Below are 15,609 nucleotides of genomic sequence, written 5' to 3' on the forward strand. Positions count from 1 at the left end.
GCTTTATCTCAAAAAATGAATTCTCGTTCATTGTTGTGGCTGGTGTTTTGTACCTCAGTGTCAAAAGGTTCTTCTGAACCCAGCACCTCCAACAGTGGAGCATTTCTAGAGTTATGGAACGTCTATGTTCATCCCTATAGATTAAGCTATACATCCACAGCTTTGCATGAGAGGGTCGATGAAGGGAGCACTAAGCCCTTTGAATGAAAGCTTGTTACTCTGTTCACTGACGGCCAGATTGATCATACACTCAAAGTCGGAGGTTATTGTCATCTGCACAAGTACGTGCATGCACAGCAGCAGTGAAGAACTGGTTCGACCACACCTGGAGCATTGTGTGGCATTCTGGCCACCTTGTTATAGGAAATATGTGGGAGCTTTAGAGAGGTTATACAGAGGGGATTTACCAAGATGTTGCCTGATTAGAGCAACACGTCTTATGAGGATAGGTTGAGCGACCGGGGCTTTTCTCTTTGGAGTGAAGGTAGATGAGAGGTGACTTGACAGAGGCGGCCAAGGAAATAAAAAGCATAGGTAGAGTGGACAGCCAGTGCCCTTCTCCCAGAGCATCAATGGCTAATATGAGAGGGCATAATCTTAATGTGATTGGGTGGAAGTATGTGGGGGAGTGGATAGCAGAAGTAAATTTTTTTCACACAAGAAGTGGTTGAGCATGAACTGCACTGCCAGAGGTGGTGGCAGAGGCAGCAGTAGTAGGGACATTGATGGAAGAAAAATAGAGAACCATGTAGGAGAGAAGGGTTAGATTGATCTTGGAGTAGGTTAAAAGGTCGGAACAACAGTATGTTCTAAAGGCTTGTACTGTGTTGTACTGTTCTATGTTCTGTGTTCCTTGTTTTGTGCAGTGAGGACAGTCATTCCACAACCCTAAGGGACTACCAAAGGAGAAGAGTGGCCATGGATCTCACTGGAATGGCCTGAGAAGGACCTGAGAGACACTAAAGAAATACAGCTTTCTGCTGCTGCTTGCCTACAAGGGAAGCCATGTTGTCCCTAGTTTGCTCAACCTATCCTCATAAGACATGCCCTCTCGTCCAGGCAGCAGTTTGGTAAATCTCTTCTGCAGCTTCTCTAAAGCTTCCAGCATCCTTCCTATAATCAGAACTGAGCACAATACTCCAAGTGTGGTCTAACCAGGGAGTTATTGAGTTGTAACGTTACTGGGTACTTACGGTTGCACAGGGAGGGCGACCTTCTGGTCGATATGACGCTACTGCCCCCTCAGCCACCAGAAGGAAGAGAAGGAAACTTTCCATGGTCTCTGCAGAGAAGGTTGGGTGAAAGCAGAAGGATGCTTAGTGACATAAAGACTGGAGTAAACTCACACAAAGCAAAAATATACAACAAGTGGCACCATAATAGAATGCCGATACTGGAATTTTCACAGAGCTGTAATATAAATTCCATTCAACTCAGTAATATAAACATCACGGCAGAGCTGCAGTATGTCATTAAAGGCACCATATCATTAAAAGTCACTGAATGTTAAGTCATAATTCCGGGAAAATGTTTAACAGGCTGGGGCTGCCTCCTTTAGAAAGCAAAAGCTACGAGGTAAACTGTTGAACATTAGGGAATGATTTAATTGGACAGAGTAAATGTGGAGAGTCTAGAACCAGAGGGAATCATCTCAAAATAGAAGGACATCAATTTAGAATGGAGATGAGGAGGAATTTCTTTAGCCAGAGGGTGGTGAATCTGTGGAATTCAGTGCCACAGACAGATGTTGAGGCAAAGCCACTGGATATATTTAAAGTGAAGGTTGATAGGTTCTCAGGGCATCAGAGGTTATGTGGAGAAAGCAGGAAAATAGGGTTGAGAAGGATAATAAATCTGTCATGATGAAATAGTGGGGAAGACTCGATGGGCTGAATGGCCTAATTCTGCTCCTATATCTTATGTGAAATTTATGTTTCATAAGGACACAGAATATAGAATGTTACATCGCAGTACAGGCCCTTCGGCCCACAATGTTGTGCTGACCTTTTAACCTACTCCAAGATCATTCTAACCCTTCTCTCCCACATAGGCCTTCATATTTCTCTCATTCAAGTGAAGTCTCTTAAATGTCCCTAGGATATCTGCCTCTACCACTAAAACTGGCAGTGCATGCCAGGCACCCAGAACCCTCTATATGGAACCTATCTCTGACATCACCCCCTCTATTTCCCTCCAAGCGCCTGAAAATTATACCTCCCTTATTAGACAATTCCACCCAGGGATAAAATCTCTGACTGTCCATTCAATCTGTGCCTCTTACTATCTTGTACACCTTTATTAAGTCACATTTTATCCTCCCTCACTCTAACGAGAAAAGCCCTGGCTTGCTGAACGTAGCTTCATAAGATGTTTTCACCAATCCAGGCAGCAAGTAGGAACAGGAGTAGGTCAAAGAGGAGAAACTCTGCCGATGCTGCGAATCGACACATGTAAAATGTTGGAGGAACTCAGCAGGCTTGACGAAGGGTCTCGACTCAAAATGTCAATTGTTTACTCCTCTCCTTTCCATAGACGCTGCCTGGCCTGCTGAGTTCCTCCAGCATTATATTTGATTTGCACAGGAGTAGGCCAGTTGGTCCATTGAGCTGGTTCTGCTATCCTTCGAGATCATGGCTCAATGTCATTTTCCTATACTAACCCCTGTATCCCTCAATTCCCTGAAAGATCCAAAATCCACACTCTCTGTATTGAACAAGTTCAGTGTCCGAGTCTGCACACTGAATGAAGAAGCTTCCCCTTAACTCTGTTCACTTGTGGTGGGGCTTAAAACTAGGGTATCATCAGAGATGGACAGAGTTTGCCATAACATAGAAACATGCCCTTCAGCCCATCACATTACACTGACCATAGTGTCCATTTGTATTCAGGTTCCTTATCAACATCTAGGAGAATCTACCATGGGCCCGCCATACTAATGAATCATGAAGACACAATAGTGGCTATACTTCCTTAGGAGTTTGACTTGGTATGAACTTGAGTTCAAGTTCAAGTTTGGTTTATTGTCATTCATCTGTACAGATGTATACAACCAAATGAAAATAACATTCCCCATGACCAAGGTGCAGAACAAAGTACACACTTTATAACTCACACACCACACACAAAGTAATATTAACACAAATAAATTAACAAATAATAAAATATATTCCAGAAGATTAACATTTAGCATCAGGTACATTTATAAGTTAAAGAGTAAATAGTATAATGCTAACAACAACACACACAAAATGCTAGTAGAACACAGCAGGCCAGGCAGCATCTATACGGAGAAGCGCTGTCGACGTTTCAGGCCGAGACCCTTCGTCAGGACAGATAGTATAATGCTATCGGCTCTTTGTACATGATGAGATCTGGCTAGTGGTAGGGAGTTCAGTAGTCTCATGCCTTGGGGGAAGAAGCTGTTCCCAATCATAACAGTTCTTGTCTTAGTGCTACCGTACCTCCTGCCTGATAATAAGGGGTCAAAGAAACTGCTGGATGGATGGGAGGGATCATTGCCAATGCTAAGGCCCCTGTGTACGCAGTGGTCTTGACAAATATCTCTGATAGGTAGAAGAGAGAGCTTGCTGACCCTCTCGGCAGACCTTGCAATTCTTTATAGGGTCCTGCAGTCAGATGCCTTGCAATGCCTTGAGTTCAAGAGCTGTGAGGTAATGTTGCAGCTATATAAGACCCTGGTCAGACCCCACTTGGAGTACCGTGCTCAGTTCTGGTCGCCTCACTACAGGAAGGATGTGGACACTATAGAGCAGTGATTCTCAATCGCTTTTTGGCCACGGCCCCCTTAGGAGCTCTTCTCAGGTTCCAGGGCCCCCCTTTCAAACAGGTATACAACACAAACAGATAAACAAAAATTCATTTATTACTGAACACCAAGAAAACTTGAACATTCCAACATACTGGACAAAACTTTAAAAAGCCTGTATGAAATTAAACATCCATCAGGCCGAATGCGATCCTTGAGCTTGGTGCTTTCCTGCAAGTTTCATGATGTTGGGCTCCAAATTAGACAGTGACAGTAATAAACACTTTTCACAACCTACCTTAACATATACTATATCCAAACACATTTACTTTAAAGCTACTAGGCTTAAAAAGGCCTAGCAAGACACGCTGATCTTCGGAGAACGAAGTGTGGCAATAATGGATGGGAGAACCCTTGACTGAATACGTTGTCCCTGCAAAGTCTGATTCCCGACTGATTCTGAAGTGAGGCTGTGTGGGAGGAGCTTAAGCAATGAATTTACCAGCTGCGCCAAATTCAAACGGCGTGTTGGAAAGGTATTATAAATAGGAGGGAAACTACTGACTCCAATGAAGGTTGCTGCTTGGGTGTTTCATCGGTTCAGTTACTAGGGCCCCCATAATCCCCTGGGGCTCCCCTTCTCAATGTTTTCAGTCGGTGGCCCCCGTTGAGAATAGCTGCTATAGAGAGCGTGCAGGTGAGGTTTACTAGGACGTTGCCTGGATTGGAGAGTGTGTCTTATGAGAATAGGTTGAATGAACTAGGCCGTTTCTCCTTGGAGCAATGGAGGATGAGAGGTGACCTGATAGAGGTGTAGAAGATGATGAGAGGCATTGATTGTGGTTAGCCAGAGGTTTTTTCCCAGGGCTGAAATGGCCAAAATGAGGGGGCATAGCTTTAAGGTGCTTGGAAGTAGGATCAGATGGGATGCCTGGGGTAAGTTTCTCACATGGAGAGTGGTGGGTGCATGGAGTGCACTACCGTGGTGGTGGTGAAAGCAGATACAATAGGATCTTTTAAGAGCCTCTTAGATAGGTACATGGAGCTTAGAAAAACAGAGGGCTATGTGCTAGGGAAATTCCAGGCAGCTTCTAGGGTAGGTTACATGGCCGGCATAACATTGTGGGCTGAAGGGCCTGTAATGTGCTATAGATTTCTATGTTCTAATTCCTGTACCAGACAGTGACATAGCTGGTCAGGACACCCTCAATGACACTCTTATAAAAATTGGTTAGACTGAGAGGAGGGGAGCCTTGCTCACCACAATGTCCTCAGGAAGTGGAGACGCTGCTGTGCTTTATTGACTAAGGAAGCAATGTTGAGGGACGAGCTGAAATTATCCATTGTGTGCACTCCCAGAAACCTGGTGCTCCTAACTCTCTCCACAGAGGAGCCATGTATGTACCACGGAGAGCACCCCGACAGGCTGCACCACCGTTTGGTGTGGAGGCTCCTACGCACAGGCTCGTAAGAGGCTGCAGAGGGTTGGAGACTCACCCAGCTCCATCAGGGACACAACCCTCCCCACCATCGAGGACATCTGCACAAAGTGGTGTCTGAAAAAGGCAGCATCCATCACTAAGGATTCTCAACATCCAGGACATGCCCTTTTCTCATTGCTATCGTCAGCGAGGAGGTACAGCAGCCTGAAGACGCATACTCAATATTTTAGGAACAGCTTATTCCCCTTCACCATCAGATTTCTAAACAGTCCATGAACACTACCTCAGCATTCCCCTTTTGTACTAATGACTTATTTTTGAAATCATAAATTATAGTGGTTTGTTATGCCTGCTGCAACGAAATAACTAACTTCAGAATTATTTATGGATTGGACTGTTCTGATTTTATGTTTTTATACTCTGTGTTTTTGCTTGTTCTTTCTTGTTGCTGCTTGCGCTATTTGTTTTTTTTTGCACATGGGAGGTTGGTGTTTTTCTTTGAACAGCGTCCGTGGTTTTCTTTGTTTCGTGGTTGTCTGGAGAAGATGAATCTCAGAGTTGTATACTACATAGATACTTTGACCATAAGTGTACCTTGAACCTTGAACTGATGTCAATGACAATAATAAATATGTAAAGGTCTGCCGATGATTGGAATTCAAAGCAAGACACACAAAATACTGGATACTCAACAGGCCAGGTAGTATCAATGGAAATGAATGAACAGTCAATGTTTTGGGCTGAGACAATTCATCGAGACTGGAAAGGAAGGGGGAAGGTGGATAAGAAGGTGGAGGGAGGGGAAGGAGGTTAGCTAGAAGGTGATGGGTGAAGCCAGGTGAGTAGGAAAGGTAAAGGCCTGCGAGGAACAAATCTGATAGAGCAGAGTGGATCATAGGAGAAAAGGAAGGAAGAGTGGACCCAAGGGAGGTGATAGGCAGGTGAGAAGAGGTAAGAAGCCGGGTGGGGAATAAAAGAAGAGAGAAGGGAATTTTTTTTACCAGAAGGAGAAATTGATATTCTTACCATCAGGTTAGAGGCTACCTAGGTGGAATATAAGGTGTTGCTCCTGCACACTAAGGGTGGCCTCATTTTGGCACGAGGAGGCCGCAGCCCAACATGTTGATGACAATAAATCTGATTCTGATTCGGATCCCAGCACTTGGTCTGCAGTCTTGCAATTGGAATACTCATCCAGATCAACTTCAAGTTCAAGATCAAGTTTATTGTCATTCAACCAAAGGGGATAACTTTACTTGCCCCATCTCTGAAGTGTTCCCACAACCAGTGGACTCACTTTCAAGGACACTGCATCTCATGTTCTCGATATTCATTGCTTATTATTTCCTTTTTGTGTTTGAACAGTTTGTTGTCCTCTACACACTGGCCGAACACCCAAGTTGGTGCGGTCTTTCATTGATTCTACTATGACTATAATTCTATTATGGATTTATTGAGTATGCCCACAAGAAAGTAAATCTCAGTGTTATACAGTATATGGTGACATATATGTACTTTGATAATAAGTTTACTTCGAACTTTGAACTTTAAACCTTATACATGTATACTGCCAAATGCATCAATGTTCTTCTGGACCACATAGCACATATAACTCGCACACAGCACATAAAGTAATAATACCACCATAGAAATAAAAAAGATATGTTCCAGAAGATTAACATTTAGCATAAGGTGCATTTAGGACACAGGTCAAAAACTCTTATCATATGCATCCACAACCAAGCCACTCTAATTCTCTGGAATATGGATAGCTAGCGTGGCCCCATAAGGATTCTTGACTATCTCGCTAATTGGCAGCCATGTTTTGGCTCCAGGATTTCAATATTTAAGGAGCAACTGAAGGAAGGTTCAGTGCTCAATTGTCAGCTCTACTTGAATCATTGTCTAAAGTCTAGTTTTGTACTCTGCTCTTGTTTCAATCTAGCATCGTGTCTCAATTCCAGTCACGGATACTCCAGTACTTACCGTCCTCACCTAGCCTCTATTCACAAAAAAACAGTAGAACACTACTGGAACTTCATAGGTGATGAGACCTAGTTGGTGGCAGGAAGTTTGACAGTCTCATGGCCTGGGGGAAGAAGCTGTTTCCCATTCTAACAGACCTTAACCTAATGGTACAGTACCTCCTGACTGATGATATGGACTGAGATTGTGGGATTGATGGGAGTGATCCTTGACGATGCTAAGAGCCCTGTGTACACAGTGCTCCTGATAAAACTACTTATTGTAAGAACCTCTGCTCCCCACCACTCTCTCAAGCAGTGCGTACCGGATTCCGAAGGCATAGAACATGAACATTCCCCATCAGATCCTCGCTAAACATTTTATTAGTTATCTTAATCTCATGGCCTCTTGTCTTGGACACCATTATTAAATCAGGAGAAATGTACGTAATCATCAAGGCTTGAGAGGATGCTCTAAGATAGTAAATTCAGGAGGTGTGCAGGAATGCAGTCTTCTGCTGAAGTGTTCTATGTTCTATGTTCTAAAGTGTTTGGCCTTCTTCAGTCAGAGAACTGGGTGGAGGAGTTGGGACGTTATGTTGCAGCGGTTCAAGATGTTGGTGAAGCAAAACCTGGAATATTGTGTGCAGTTTTGGCCACCCTGTTATAAGATTGTTCATTCATTATGACCCATGTCATATGATGTGAGAGATCATGGTCACTTCTACAGAAGTAGTATGACCTTGACTTCTTCTAGGCAATGCCTTTACAAGACGGGTGACCCCATGCATTATCAATTGTCTGCCTAGCTTGATTAAGTCAATGTCCTTTCCACACTTGTGACTGGATGTAAAGAATCCCACGACAATATTAAAATGACAAAAAACAGTATTTCAATGTAAAGATCAAACTTGACTTTATTATCATATGCACAGATGCAATTAAGAACTTACTGGTAGCAGCATCACGCATCATATGTTATGTGTCTAGGCTCCATAGTATTGTAGCAGTTAGCGCAACACTATTACAGCTCAGGGTGTCAGAGTTCAGAGTTCAGTTCGAGAGCTCTCTGTAAGGAGTTTGTACATCCTCCCCGTGAGCACGTGGATTTCCTGCGGATACTCTGGTTTCCTCCCACTGTACAAAGATGTACTGGTTAGTAGGTTAGTTGGTTATTGTAAACTGTCCTGTGACTAGAGTTAAATTGGTGGGTTACTAGCAGTGTGGCTCAAATGGCTGGCAAGGCCTGTTCTGCGCTGTATCTCTAAATAAGTAAATATAACCAGCAATCACATGAGGAACATCAATTACGTACGATTTTTACAATACAGAACAGAATTAGAGCCAAAAAATGTCATTTTATCACCCAATGTTCCTCAAAAGGTAGGGAGTGCTCAGGGTAGGGAAAACTAGTAGGGCATTGGTTTAGGGGGAGGGGAAAGGTTTAAGAGGGATCTGAGGGTAAACACAAGGGAATCTGCAGATGCTGGAAATTTGAACAACACACACAAAATGTCGACATTTCAAGCTGAGACCCTTCATCAGGACTCACTGAAAGGAAAGGTACTAAGAGATTTAAAAGTAGGAAGGGAAGGGGGAAATGTGAAATGATAGGAGAAGACCGGAGGGGGTGGGATGAAGCTAAGAGCTGGAAAGGTGATTGGCGAAAGTGATACAGAGCTGGAGAAGGGAAAGGATCATGGGACGGGAGGCCTCGGGAGAAAGAAAGGGATGGGGAGCACCAGAGGGAGATGGAGAACCGGCAGAGTGATGGGCAGAGAGAGAGAAAAGAACAAACAACTAAATATGTCAGGGATGGGGTAAGAAGGGGAGGAGGGGCATTAACGGAAGTTAGAGAAGTCAATGTTCATGCCATCAGGTTGGAGGCTACCCAGCCGGTATATAAGGTGTTGTTCCTCCAACCTGAGTTTGGATTCATTTTGACAATAGGGGAGGCCATGGATAGGCATATCAGAATGGGAATGGGACGTGGAATTAAAATGTGTGGCCACTGGGAGATCCTGCTTTCTCTGGCAGACCGAGCATAGGTGTAAGTCTCTCCAGTGACTTTTTTCATGTCACAACAAAAGCAATGTAGAAGATGTTGCATAAATGGATGTTTATCTGTTAAAGGCAGAGTAATCTGAGTGGTCAATAGCATAAACAGTTGTTTCACACGAGCTGCACCATAACACAAACAGTGGAAAACTAAATGGTTCACAAAGCAATGCTACTAACCCACAGTGTAGCGAGACACAATCACCACAACTTTTTAAACTGTACTACATCCAGTGACATCAAGAACTACTGTGGTCAGCCTGCAAAGCCTAATCCTCTCCTCCCCGTACACTGAGCATGAAAATGAACGCTAGGATATCGACGCACATTTCGGAGTTGCCAGTACTCAATAATAAGATCTTACAGCAAGTCAGGAGTGTGATGGAATGCCCACCACTTGGCCAGATACATACAATACTTAAAAAGCTTGGCACCATGCAGGACAGAGCATCTCTGTTTATCGGCGCCCCATCCACAACCAGAACGGGATGGAGCAGCCATGCTTAAAGACACACCATCCACAATGATTCACTCACAACACGTGACACAGGGCGGCAGCAACTTCTACAGCTCTCGGGATGCGCTGCGTCACCAGGTCTCATCAGACAGCACCTTACAAAGCCAGCAAACGTGTGGGGAGCACCACCCACCGGAGGTTGCCCTCCAAGCCACTCATCCTGATTTGGAAATACACCCAATGCCCACTTTATTAGATACCTCCTGTACCTCATAAAGTAGCCACTGAGCGTACGTTTGTGGTGTCCTACTGCTGTAGCCCATCCACTTCAAGGCTGAACGTGTTGTGTGTTCAGATACATCACTGTTGCAAACTGTGGTTATTTGAGTTGCTGTTGCCTTCCTGCTTGAATCAGTCCAGCCATTCTCCTCTGACCTCTCGCATTAACAAGGAATTTTTGCCCACTGAACTGTCACTCACTGGATTTTTTTTTTGTTTTTCACACCACTCTCTGTAAACTCTAGAGACTGTTGTGTGTGAAAATCCCAGGAGATCAGCAGTTTCCGAGATACTCAAACCACCCCGTCTGGCACCAACAATCATTCCACGGTCAGAGTCACTTAGATCACATTTCTTCCCCATTCTGATGCTTGGTCTGAACAACAACTGAACCGCTTGACCATGTCTGCTCGTTTTTGTGCATTGAGTTGCTGCCACATGATTGGCTGAATAGATATTTGCATTAACGAGGAGGTGTACCTCATAGAGCGGCCACTGAGGGCTTATCACTGTTTTTGTTCACCATCCCTGGTTCCAAACCCTGGAACTCCCTCCCTAACAGCACTGTGGGTGTAGCCACATCTCAAGCACTGCAGTGATTCAAGAGGGCAGCTCACCACCACCTTCTCAAGCTCGACTAGGGAGGGGAAATTAAATGCTGGCTCAGCCAGGGAAGCCAACGTTCTTTGAACGAATGAAAACACCTATTTAAGGCTCCGTTGGGATTGCATCTGGAATACTGCACACACATCTGGTCTCACTGCTACAAACCTTTAAGGGATGCAAGTCAAAAAATAAGCTTGATAAGGTCAATTTCTTTGTGATGGCATGTAAATGCCAATGTTAATAAAGTACAGCAGCACCTCTACTTTCTTAGAAGTTTTCATGGATTCAGCAGCTCTACTTACTTATTAAATTAAATTAAATTTAATTTAATATATATATAATTATATTTCTTACTGCAATTTATAGTTTTTTATTATTATGTACTGCTGCCCCAAAGCAACAGATTTCACAACATATGCCAGTGATTCCAATTCTGAACTTTGACAAAAGTCTGCAGATCCACAGTGAAGAGTATCCTGCCTGGTTGCATCATTGTCTAGTTTGGAAACACCAATGTCCAGGAATGCAAAGGTCTACAGAAAACAATAGTTGGAGCCCAGTCCATCACAGGAAAGGTCCTCCACACCATTGAGCGCATCTACAAGGAGAGCTGCCACAAGAAAGCAGCATCCATTGTCAAGGACCAGGCCAGGCTCTCTACTTGTTACTACCATCGAGCAGGAGGTAGATCCCACACCACCAAATTCAGGAACAGTCATTACCCTTCAACAATCAGGCTCCTGAAGCAAGATGGATAACATCACTCACCCCAACACTGAACTGATTCCACAACCTACAGACTCACTTTCAAGGACCGTACATCTCATGTCCTTAGTGTTATTTATTTTTTATTTGCACAACTTGTCTTCTTTTACACATTGTTTGTTTGTCAATCTTTGCTTATGCATAGTTCTTCATAAATTCTATTGCATTTCTTTATTTCCCTGTAAATACCTGCAAGAAAATGAATCTCAAGGTAGTAAATGGTGACATACACTTAGTGGCACCTTTATTAGATACGCCATTCACCTTCGCATTATTGCAAATATCTGATCAGCCAATCATGTGGTAGCAACTCAAAGCATAAAAACATGCGGACGCTGTCAAGATGTTCAGCTGTTCTTTAGCTCAAACAACAGAATGGAAAGAAACATGACTTAAGTGACTGGCACTGTTGGTGTCAGATAGGGTGGTTTGAGTTTCTCAGGAACTGAGGAAAGCATTCTAACTGGCTGCATCACCATCTGGTATGGGAAGGCTACCGCACAGGGTCGAAGTAAGCTGCATAAAGTTGTGAACTTAGTCAGCTCCATCATGGGCACCAGCCTCTGTAGAATGCAGGTCATCTTCAAGGAGTGATCCCTCAAAAATGTGGCATTCATTGTTAGAGACCCCTGTCACGTATGACATGCCCTCTTCTCATTGCTACTTTCAGTGAAGAGGTACAAGAGCCTGAAGGCAAACACTCAATGATTCAGAAACAGCTTAATCTCTCCTGCCATCCAATTTCTGAATGGACATGAACCCATGAACACTACCTCACTACTTTTTTTACTACTGTTGTCATGCACAACAGTCTCTAGAGTTTGTACAGAATGTGTGTAAAACAAAGAAAAAGCAAAACATCTAGTGGGTGGCGAAAATGCCTTGTTAATGAGAGAGCACAGAGGAGAATGGCCAGATAGGTTCAAACTGACAGGAAGGCAACATGTTACAAGAGCATCTCTGAATGCACAACACAACAAGCCTTGAGCTGAATAGGCTACAGCAGCACACAACGACTCTGGTTTGAAAGACGTACTTAACAAACTGGCCACTGAATGTAGATATGCTTGGACAACAAATTTTCATTGACTTTGACTACCGGAGCCTTGCCTCCCTTGAATCTTCAGTTCTGTGGCTGTAAAACAATAGTGAAAGAGGAATATCCTTACCCCAAGTAGTATAGAACTCTGATTGTTGTTGGAAATTGGCAGATCACAAGAAGCGTATACCTGAGATGCTCCAGAAACCCAGCAGTGCAGTGTTGTTGGGCTCGACATTTATCTCCAAACCTCCCCACATCTTTCACTATTCGTGACTGACCAATTGTTCTGCTTGCTGCAGAAACCAGACAAGCCAAAGTAGATCACAACTCCAGACATCAGCTCTGACCTCATCACTCCAGACATCAAAGAGTAAAAAGCACTCTACTTTATCAGCTCGTGACAAGAGGTTTCTGCCAGTCTCTCTCCCTGATTGGAGTTAACGATTACAAACCAACACCCAGCTAATGGCTATGAGGAAAACAAGGAGGAAATATACTCAGTGGCCACTTTATTCGGTACCGAGGAAAGCATTCTAACTGGCTGCATCACCAGCTGGTATGGGAAGGCTACCGCACAGGGTCGAAGTAAGCTGCATAAAGTTGTGAACTTAGTCAGCTCCATCATGGGCACCAGCCTCTGTAGAATGCAGGTCATCTTCAAGGAGTGATCCCTCAAAAATGTGGCATTCATTGTTAGAGACCCCTGTCACGTATGACATGCCCTCTTCTCATTGCTACATTCAGTGAAGAGGTACAAGAGCCTGAAGGCAAACACTCAACGATTCAGAAACAGCTTAATCTCTCCTGCCATCCAATTTCTGAATGGACATGAACCCATGAACACTACCTCACTACTTTTTTTATTTTTTATTTTTGCTCTACTTATTTAACTTCATATTTGCTGTAATTCACATTTTCTCTCTATTATTATTTTATGCATTGTGCTGCTGCTGCAAAGAGAACAAATTTCACAACATATAACAGTGATATTAAACCTGATTCCAATTCTGTATCTAATAAGGTGACAGCTGAGGGTCTGTTTGTGGTCTTCTGAGGCTGTGACTTCAAAGCTTGATGTGTGGTGCATTCAGAGATGCTCTTCTACACACCAGCATTGTAACCTGTGGTTACTTGAGTTACTGCTGTCTTCCTGTCAGCTTGAACCAGCCTGGCCATTCTCCTCTGTCCTCTCTCACTAACAAAGCGTTTTCACCCACAGAACTGCCACTCACTGGATTTATTTTTCTCGCACCATTCTGCAAGCTCTGGAGAGTGTTGTATTTGAAAATCCCAGGAGGTCGGCAGTTTCTAAGATACTCAAATCACCCCGTCTGGCACCAACAATTATTCCACGGTCAAAGTCACTTCTCCATTCTGGTGTTTGGGCTGAACAACAACTGGACCTCTTGACCGTGTCTGCTTGCTTTTGTTGATTAGATATTCGCATTAACAAGCAGGTGTACCTAATAAAGTGGCCTCTGAGGGTAGGCTGGCTGATTTAACACAGGGAAAAATTCTGTTGTTGATATAATGTTATCCACCCTGATAACATACTTTGAAACCACAACCACATTGTGGGCGGCAGAATGTGTGGTAACACTTGCTCTGGGCTGCCCCCAGCAAATCCTTGGGTGGGCTGGCTGTTAATTAATTATACTTATTTATTTATAATGGAGATACAGCATGGAACCAGCTCAGCAAACCACACTGCCCAGCAACCCACTGATTTAACTCCTAGCCTGATCACAGGACAATTTACAATGAACAATTAACCTGCTAACTGGAACACCTTCAAAACGTGGGAGGAAACTGGAGCACCCAGCGGAAGCCCACACATTCAGCAGGAAGACATACAACTTCCTTACAGTGTTGAAATTGAACTCCAAATTTAATACTTGACTGTAATGCAGTCACGCTAAGCAATATGTTGCCATGGCTCCCTAAATGGATAACTATACAAGTTGAGCGGACAGCCAGAGACTTTTTCCCAGCGCGGAAATGGCTAATACGAGGGGGCACAACTCTTAGAAAGACACGTGGGTGGTAGAGAAATGGAGAGCTACGTAGGAGGGATGGGTTACATTGATTTTAGAGTAGGTTAAAAGGTTGGCATAACAATTTTATTGATTTATTGACAGACAGTACAGAATAGGCCCTTTTGGCCCTTCGAGCTGCAACGCCCAGCAACTCCTGATGTCACCCTAACCCAATCATGGGACAATTTACAATGACCAATCAACCTACCAGTTGGTATGTCGTTGGACTGTGAGAGCACCTTGAGCGAACCCATGTGATCACGGAGAAAACGTGCAACCTCCCACAGGCAGCGTCGGCAATTGACGCTGGATCGCTAAAGCTGTAAAGCATGTGCTGACTATTACACTACCGTTCTGTGTTTGTTCTGTGTTCTATGTTTAACTGTGTTGAGAAGTAACTGCTGAGGCATTGATAATGAACGGAAAAGCTAAACCTGGCAGTTCAACTACATTAGCAAGCACTGCACTGTGGAACATTTCAATGTGCTCTCAATTAATATTGTCACTTCTCTCTCCCCAATGTTCTGGCATTTCAGAAATCTGAGTATTTCCAGCATTTCTGTTCTTACCACATAGTGAGTGCTCGTGTCAGTAATCAGAAACACAAGACTCCATAAAATAAGGTTCTAGAGATGAAATGTGATCAAGGTGCCATGCATTATTAATTAAAGCATTGCTTTTCAGAGTCACAGAACTTGACAGCACAGCAACTGGGCCCTTTGGCCAATCTACTCTACTATTACTCTGCCCAATCCCATTAATCTGCTCCAGGACGCCAGCTCCCCACACCCCACTCATTCATGTACTTATCCAAACTTCTCTTCAATGTTGAAATCGACCCCACATTCACCATTTCCACTCACAGCTCATTCCACACTTGCATCATCATCTGAGTGAATAGGGTCCCCCTCAAGATCCCCATGAATATTTCCCCTTTCACCCTTAACCCATGACCTCAGTGGACAAAACCTGCTTGCATTTACCCTATCTATACCACTCATAATTTTGTATACTTCTGTCAAATGTATACTCTTATATATTCTTTCTCCTACATTCCAGGAAATAAAGTCCTAACTTATTCAACCTTCGTACAGTAGAAGATGTTGGTCAGGCTTAATTTGTAGTATTGTGTGCAGTTTTGGCCACCTATCTACAGTAAAGATGTAAATAAGGTTGAAAGAGTGCAAAGAAAAT

General features: G+C 43.6%; 1 protein-coding gene across 21 annotated transcripts in view; it reads right to left on the minus strand.

The window, feature by feature from the left end:
• The window catches only part of lrrc32 (leucine rich repeat containing 32), a 47,902-nt gene that overhangs the window by 13,497 nt on the left and 18,796 nt on the right, over nt 1-15,609 (minus strand). For 16 of the 21 annotated variants that reach the window (XM_059963699.1, XM_059963719.1, XM_059963707.1 and 13 more), the window contains exon 2: nt 1,194-1,282. In XM_059963699.1, coding sequence (XP_059819682.1) covers nt 1,194-1,282 — 89 coding nt within the window. Of the gene's footprint in view, nt 1-1,193; nt 1,283-6,234; nt 6,486-6,505; nt 8,089-8,125; nt 10,278-15,609 lie in introns of those variants that run through there. The other 5 variants (XM_059963710.1, XM_059963708.1, XM_059963709.1 and 2 more) reach the window with 5 other exon arrangements.

This window comes from Hypanus sabinus, chromosome 3, assembly GCF_030144855.1.
Source record: "Hypanus sabinus isolate sHypSab1 chromosome 3, sHypSab1.hap1, whole genome shotgun sequence".
In the NCBI taxonomy this organism is placed as follows: domain Eukaryota; kingdom Metazoa; phylum Chordata; class Chondrichthyes; order Myliobatiformes; family Dasyatidae; genus Hypanus; species Hypanus sabinus.